The 8,177-nt window shown below is 47.5% G+C and overlaps 1 protein-coding gene across 1 annotated transcript; it reads right to left on the bottom strand.

Moving 5' to 3' along the window:
- Positions 1-434: 434 nt before the first annotated feature.
- Positions 435-5,005, bottom strand: LOC123445433 (probable glycerol-3-phosphate dehydrogenase [NAD(+)] 1, cytosolic). The gene is made up of 6 exons (XM_045122422.1): positions 4,682-5,005; positions 3,737-4,557; positions 2,487-2,708; positions 1,745-1,992; positions 1,361-1,500; positions 435-840 (listed from the first exon to the last, which is right to left on the bottom strand). Exons 2-6 carry the CDS (start codon positions 4,371-4,373, stop codon positions 717-719), a joined length of 1,371 nt encoding a protein of 456 aa, XP_044978357.1. The 5' UTR covers positions 4,374-4,557; positions 4,682-5,005; the 3' UTR covers positions 435-716.
- Positions 5,006-8,177: the final 3,172 nt, after the last annotated feature.

Here is an 8,177-nt window from a genome sequence, read left to right as displayed (position 1 = left end):
CACAAAGCCAAATATCAACACCAGAAAAGTGTGGTATTTTACTCAAGAAAAAAAAACTTATCCAATATTTCAAATGTGTCTAGTTTGACTAGCTATAAAGTTTTCTGCAATCATACATATAAATCTGCGCTCATGGACACACAATATAATTGTACTAAATAAAACAGAGCAACGACACGTGCAGCAGCATGCATGTTACTGCAAAATAAGTTTTAGCTACATCAGTCTTGTTAGACTTCCTGCTTGGAGTCAATGAATGCTCAAAATTTTGCAACTTTTCACACCATAGAAGTTCAGACCCGGACGACGGTCCAGGTAAAGAAACTAATCCTCAGGAGTACGGGCTAAAAACAAATAATTTAGCATCTCATTTTTCCATGCTTTTTTTAGCCATTTCATTTCGTCGAAAACAAATAATTTAGCATTGAGGCTTAAAAACACACAAATAACCAGAGCGTCTCATTTACGCCTCATGTTTACTGTCCAAGTAGCAACATATTATTGACTCGATCAGTACTCTCTTGTACAACATGACAGTCTAACGACCCCACGGGGTATGGCCACCGGGGTCCAAATTTCCAAACACACAAGCCAGCAGATCTGAAACCAGGAGACGCCTTTGTTCAACCCATAGTGATGTGAAGCATGACAGGGTTGGAGCTAATCCAAGCCTTTTTTTTGTTTACAATCTAACCATGTACACAGGGCAGCCGAGGTCACGGCTTCCCGAGGAGAGACGGGCGGTAGAATGTGTGGCTCTGCGCCATCTCGATCCTCTCACGAGGGTCGTTCATGGTTTCGTCCCTCAGGGCTTGGAGGATGTCTCTCACTGGGAGCTCCCTGCAGATTCCAAACAGAAGAGTTGAGTAAGACGAAACCATGATTCAGATCAGTTGGCTCAAAGGTTGCTTGGCAAAAACTGATGGTTGATCATGTCTTGTTACTGTTCATTATGATGGTCTGGCAAATTTGCTCATGGAAAACCTAAGTAGAATGTAAAAACAAAACAGAGCATATTTGGCTGTAAGCAAAGGGGGAAGCATGGCCTCACATGGGCCAACAACCTTGATTTAATTTACAGTGTACTTCCTGCAAGTATGCATCATCAGCTCAATGCTCATAACTGATGGATCTACACTGAATTCATGTACTATTATTGTATTTGTGTCTTGTTAGCAGCTAATGTTATTATCTAGTTACGCTGGCAAGTGGCACCCAGAAGTGACAATGGACCGGACAAGCGAGAGGGGGCAGGAATTTACAGTTGAACTATGCTCCTCAAGCTGTCAGAGCACTCTGTACATAGTCAGAAGTAAGCAGAGCAAGCCATATGCAGAATGGTAATTCAGATATTACAGACCTTTTTATCAGAATTCTATAAAGCCTCTTCAGAATTGGGCACAGTTCAGCAGGAGCCACTTGCTTGTTTTCCTCTGGGTGTAGAACACTTAAGCTGGGTTGACTGAGCAGCTCAAAAAATGCACCAACAGCAGAAATACCCTGTCCAGTGAAATGCAGAGCTTATACTCAGTCAATGCATGCCATGAAGAACACAAAAGTGAACCGACAACGCCAAAGCAAAATGGGAACTATTATAGATGACGGGGATTATCAAAATAACTAGTGAGATTATCCAGAAGGTTTAATATATTTTCTAGATTTGACTTTTCAATATTACTCAAACATGCTCGGCAATCAGAGAAACTTCAGGAAAGAAAAGAAAAGAACACTGCTGTGACATAACCTGAATCATCCCCTTTCCTTTGATACTGTCACCCATATCGAGCCTGAGTTCTCCCTTCGCTAGCATTTGCCCATACCATGCATTGCGACCTTTTAGGAGAGTTACATAAGTATCAGCCAGCAGAGGGCCGGCAAGTTTCTCTGGCTGTTCTGTCAGTAGATGGGTAATGAATATCATCTCTGACGTGCAGTGAGCAAAATACACTGATTTGCTTGTTGCACTCTCGTTTGTTAAAGCTGCCACCATTCCTGAAACAGAGAACAGCAGGTTCTCATTGATCTGGAAACATAGCACATTGTAGCAAATACCTTGCCGATAAAGAAAGCGAAAAAAAAATCTTTTAAGGCAAGAAAAGGCAAATATCTGAACACCAGGTATCCTGGAATAACAGAGAAACAAGTGTTTAAATTGCCATGGAGCTTCTCAGTTCAAATGATCTTTCCGTATAACATCAGGACATATACTTTTTGTACATATAATGGGAAGATATGTACATATAGGTTTGCGAAACAAGGTTATGTCCTCTGATTTCAAGCTAGCCTGCCAATGCTCTACTGAAACAACAGAGTATTAAACAGAACAAGTAAACTCACATATTATCTATGCCTTCCTCAATAATTGAACGCCATGTAAAGTAGGACCATAAAAGCAGAAATTAACGAATATAACGGCAATACATTATTGTCCCTATTTAGGTGAGCTAAAAATTCTAATATTTGAAGAAGAAGCAAAAGACGCTTACCAGCACCAATAGCATATACATTCTTGAGGCCACCCATAACCTCATGAGTGACAATGTCACTGTTATCCCAAACAATGAAATGCGGTTGTCTAAGAAACTTAGCAAGAGGTTTCCTCCACTTGGTGGATCCGCAGATTCGAGCATTTGCATATTCCTTGTTATAAATTTCTGAGGCAATGTTTGGGCCTCCAAGATAGAGTATATTCTCAGTTGGAACGCCAGCTGTAATTCATTTTAAAATATTAGATTTCATGTAATTTAGATATATAAGGCAAGTATTGAACTCAGGCAATAAAAGTTAATTAGTGAGCCAGATGGGTACTTGTCAACATTAAAACATCTGTCGGCCAAGTCGGAAGACGTGCATCACGTCATTATCATGGCATATAGTGCTTTGGCGTTAGCTCTTCAAATCGAGCAGGGTACTTGATGTGATTGAGTGTAAGAAATGGCAGGTGATGTATACCCAAGAGGTCACTATGCTAACTGCCATAAATTAAGTACATGAGTCTAACAGTACATGTCAAGATCAAAATGTCTTTCAACAAAATCAGAACATATAACATATGGTCTGAAATCACTCTTTGTAGCATACTCATGCTTAACATCAAAACACACTCCAAATCCTAGATTTACAGTTTACTCTCCCAGGTGAGTAAAAAAAAGATAAAATCTCACAAATAATAAATCAAAAGAAAAATGCAACAGGAAATGTCAACATCTGTTTTCATGCAAGCAAATTTCAAATGCAATAGGCTGATATGATTGAATAAACTGAAGGTTGGTGCATATCTACAAACTGTCAAAGACGCTACGCTAACTGCCATAATCATGCAGGTCATGGCAACAGAAAAGTACTAAATATGTATTTGTTTTTCCAACTGTAAATTGACAACTAACCAGACCAAAAGACTACATCAGAATCTCACGTACTGAAATTATTGCCATGAACAGCAGACAAAAATGTTAAGCATTGCACAATACATTATCAAACCTTCAGTTTGGTTTTCCTTTGATCAGAAGTTTCTTTCAAAAAGCTTTCACTCAAAAGTTGGTCTTCAAAATGTTCTCTATATTTTCCATCTCATCAAACAGTGAGTTACAATGACTGCAGAATAAAATAACTAATGCAAACACATTACCCTCTTACCAAATCAATTTCTCTCCCTCAAGGATACCAAATGATTGCATGCTTTGATATAGAAGAGAATATATGTGACTGGCAAACACAGAGCAAGATACATGCTTACCTGCGGAACTGATCATTTGCGTAGGCGTGATGATACGAGGAATTGGGTCCAAGGAGGCTTCTATCCCCTTTGCAAGGGAAATGATCACCGGAACGCTGATCCGCTCCTTCCAATACTTGCTGAGCTCATCAAACACCTCCCTTGTTTCAGTGGACGGCAGCCCATTCACCACAATGTCAGCATCCCAGACAGCTTCCTGCAGGTTGGTGACCACCTTCAACGGGCAGAGGGGTGTGTCGACCATGTTCAAGCAGAAGCCATCCCTCAAAATCTCATCGGCATACAAGGTCCGGTCACCCAGGCGCGCCTCGACGTACTTGAGGTAGGCGCACCGGCGGATGAGGCGCCTCAGTACGTCCTCCCTGGAGTTGATCACGTCGAACAGATGCTCTGCGGTGGACCGGTCCACCGCCCGCCCCGGCCGGCGCCACACCCGTATCTGCACCTTCTCCCTGAAGTGGCCGTAGGCGTCCTGCAGCAGAGCGGCAAAGACGCTGCCCCAGGCGCCGGCGCCGATGCTGACGATCTTGAGCAAGTCACCGTCGGACTTGCCGAGCAGCCGGCGCAGCTCGTCCAGCCGCTCCTCGGTGCCGTTGGCGCCGTTCGCCGATCCATTCACGTGCACGCTCCCAACCATCTCGCCCTTGTAACCCAACCCAGCAGATCGGAAATGGCTGAAAGGTGCGTGTGCTCTCCTAGTCTCCTGGGCAATGAATCGAACACCTTAAGCGCACGCCCAAGGACGCGGGATCGCCCACCAACCTCGAACCTAACACTGCAATCCCCCGAGAAAGTTGCAGGAGCTGGTCATCCACCACCACCTACACGCACAGAACGTGGAACAGTAATCAAACGCAAGCCGGGCGCTGCACTGCACCCCGGCGCAAGAATAAGTAAGCGGGTTGAGCAGGCCGGCCGGGCGGCTGCGTTTATGTCTCCACCCACCTCCAGCTCGAGTATCCCGGGGGCGGAGCTGGCCGGGGCAGCCGGCGCCGCGGTGAGGTGGCGGGATGGATGGATAACTGATGAGGTGGAGGTGGCGTGGGGTGGGGCGGATGGACGGAAGCTTGGCTTGGGTTGGCTGGCGTTTAGTACGAAGATGGGGGAGGTGGGTGGCGGCATTGATGGAGGAGATGGGTACCGCGGCCAACCATGCAGTGGCCGCCATTAATGAGTGGGGGAGGCGGGAGGCAACGGTGTCGCCGCTGCTGCTTCCCGAGCTGCCCGTGCTCCGTCCGTCTGGTCTTCCCTGCCCGGGGGAGACGACGACTTAGACGTACAGCGGGCCGCCCCAAACCCGCTTCACACGGACGGCCCGGTCTCATGATTTTTTTTTCAGATTTAGATGGGTGTTTGTTTCCATAGACTTATTGTTTTTGGGACTTAAAAAAGTCCCTATAAGTCCCACCTAAACCGAAGGAACTTATTAGGACTTATAGTAGTTATTTGAGACTTATCAAAAAAGACTCTCAGAGAGGAACTTATTGGGACTTATCGCGGCCCGCATCTAGCCCGCCTCGCTCCGCCTGGCTCTTTCCCCTCGTCGCCCGCTTCGGTCCAATCGTCGCCGCCCCGCGTCGCTCCAGTCGCCAACGCCCCTCGTCGATCCAACCGCCGCCGCCTCGCTCCTTTCCCCGCCCTGCATTGCTCCGTTCCAGCCGCCCCAATCGCCGCCCCCGCGTCGCTCCTTCCAGTCGCCCTGCCTCGGTTTGTTCCGCGTCGCTACAATATGTGCCTCGCTCCGTTCCAGCCGCCACCGCCTCACTCCGTTCCAGCCGCCCCAATCACCGCCCCCGCGTCGCTCCTTCCAGTCGCCCCCGCCTCGGCCCGTTGCGCGTCGTTGCAGTCCCCGCCTCGGCCCGCGTCCCAGGTCACTGCGCCATGGCTGATGACGATCCCCGCGTCCCAGGTCACCGCACCATGGCTGATGATGAGGAGGAGCAGATGCCTTTTTCTCCCAGTTCTCCTCACGTCAACAGGCAACATGGACTTATAAGTCCCTGTAAACAAACAGGTAGGGACTCGGGATTTATAAGTCCCTGTAAACAAACAGGTAGGGACTCGGGACAAACAGGTAGGGACTCGGGACTTATAAGTCCCTGTAAACAAACAGGTAGGGACTTATGACTTATAAGTTGGGACTTAAAAAGTCCTATGACTTATGAAACAAACAGGGCCTAACTATTTCACATTTAGATTGGCTACTTTTCCCTCACCTTAGGGTTTTTCTCCCTCCGGATGCGATCGCGCCGCCAATGAGGTTTTAATCTTCCCTGTCGCCGAACCACCGTAGTTTCTACGCCATGCGCTCCACCGGGGGCCTTAGGACCACGTGGGGACCGGGCTAGGATGCCGGGGTAGCGATGGACTTAGGGTTCCACCTCAAAACCCCGTCGATCCTCGTCGGGTTAGGAATCTCATGGCTTTAGGAGACGCATCGGGATCAGCTAAGATCAGCGACGTTGACAGGATGATGAAGGAATTGGGCTTCCGTGGAGAGGATCGTTGACAGGATGATGAAGGAATTGGGCTTCCGTGGAGAGGATCTCGATGAGATCGTCTTCGATGAGAAGGATGCCCCACCGGAGGCCGCCCGCTGGATAGCTCTGGCTAGGGTTCACTCCGAGAAAACCTACAACCAGAGATGCATGGTTCGTCAGAAACATGCGCGCAACCTGGGATTTGGCGCAGGAGTCAAAGTTTAGACCGCTAGAAGAAAATCTATACACCATCCAGTTCTCATGCCTGGGAGATTGGGAAAGAGGGATGCAAGATGGACCATAGAACTTCCAAGGCGATGATGTTATCTTCAAGGAGTACGATGGGGTGACCAAACCATCGATGATCAATTTGGACTCCATAGAAATATGGATCCAGATCCATCACGTCCCTGACCTCTACGCCCACGTAGTTCCTGCATTAATGGCCAAGGTGGGAGAGGTGTTGTTCTCTAAAACCCCATCCCAAGATTTCACGGGTAACTTCTTCCGTGTGTGGGTCCAAATCAATCTCACGAAGCAACTCAATAATGATGTGTCCATGATATGGGATTCGAAGCGCTAAATCTATAAGGTGAAGTATGAAAAGCTACCGGACTGGTGCGCTATATGTGGTATGCTGGGGCATCTCTACAAGGAACACGGCAATGGGATTCACCCCCGTCGGCGTTGGTCTTCAAGGAACTCCGGGCTGAATGGTTTATGAGGACAGGTCGCGGCCCAGACATGGGGTGTGGCCGTAGGGGAGGTCGCCGAGGAGGACGCAATGGCGGCTGGGACAATGCAAGAAGGGAATATATGGAGGGGGATCTTGCGAGTGACATTTATGATGTTGACATGGAGGATAACATTAGGAAAAGAGATAGCAACAATGTGACTGGAGGGGAGGGAGCTAGCGCTGAGCAGATGGAGAAGGGCCAGCAAAACAACCAACTCGCTTTAATCTCCCATGGCTCTTCAATGGCCAGTCCACCACCGAAAAGGGACCCAAAGAGATCAAAAGGCAACAACTGAAGGTAAAGAGAACTTGAAAATTGTAACAAAAAACATGGGGAGCTCACTAGATGGGCGCCGTCGAGCTCAATGAGTATAATAAGTTGGAACTGTCGTCCTGCTGGCAAACCCGCGACAGTTCAAGAGCTTCATGATCTTACGAGGCGTTTTGCCCCCTTTATATTATGTATCCTTGAAACTCGGGTAGAGGGATCTAGAGTAGAAAGCATGGTAGACACTCTAGGGTTCAACAAAAGTTTTGTTGTTGGTAGTTCACGCACGAGCAGTGGCCTTGGTGTATTCTGGAAAGATTCAATAAAAGCAAGAGTTATTGGTTACTCACAGTATCACATAGACTTGGAAGTTGAGGGAGTGATGGTGTCTCCCTTTTGCGTCACCTTTGTTTATGGCGAGGCTCAAGTCCGTGAGAGGTATAAAACCTGAGACATGATGAGAGGTATTGTGACAGTTAGTTCGCTCCGATGGGTAGCCATGGGAGATTTCAACGAAGTGCTTCACGCTAATGAATATGATGGAGTTGGCAGTCGTAGTCAGGCTCAGATGGATGCGTTTAGAGATGCCCTGGATACCCGTGGTCTTTCGGACATAGGGTATAAGGGGGAATTCATGGACTTTCAAGAAGAAGGTTGCAGGCGGGACGTTCACTTGTGTTAGTCTAGACAGATGTGTAGCCACGGGGGATTGGATTGTTGCCACTCCACAAGCAGAATTGAGCCATGAAATAGCTACTTCCTCCGATCATGCACCGTTGCTGCTCCGCCTGAGTGATGAGCGAGCAGGAACAATCGGACCTCGGCCTTTCGGATATTAAGTGATGTGGGAGTTACATGATAACTTAGCGACTATAGTGGCGCAAAGCTGGGGACAACGACAGGGAGGAATTGTTCAAGGGATCAAAGAAAACTAGGGTTGCTTTTTGAAGATCTTGC

The sequence above is a fragment of the Hordeum vulgare genome, chromosome 3H (genome assembly GCF_904849725.1).
Source record: "Hordeum vulgare subsp. vulgare chromosome 3H, MorexV3_pseudomolecules_assembly, whole genome shotgun sequence".
In the NCBI taxonomy this organism is placed as follows: Eukaryota; Viridiplantae; Streptophyta; class Magnoliopsida; order Poales; family Poaceae; genus Hordeum; species Hordeum vulgare.
This window is presented reverse-complemented; position numbering and strand designations above follow the sequence as displayed.

Coding starts and splice junctions, on each gene's coding strand:
- LOC123445433 (XM_045122422.1), bottom strand. CDS start 4,373: ATGGTTGGGAGCGTGCACGTGAATGGATCGGCGAACGGCGCCAACGGC. Junction 2,709..3,736: donor GCAAATGATCAGTTCCGCAG/GTAAGCATGTAT, acceptor AATGAATTACAG/CTGGCGTTCCAACTGAGAAT. Junction 1,993..2,486: donor TGTATATGCTATTGGTGCTG/GTAAGCGTCTTT, acceptor TCTCTGTTTCAG/GAATGGTGGCAGCTTTAACA.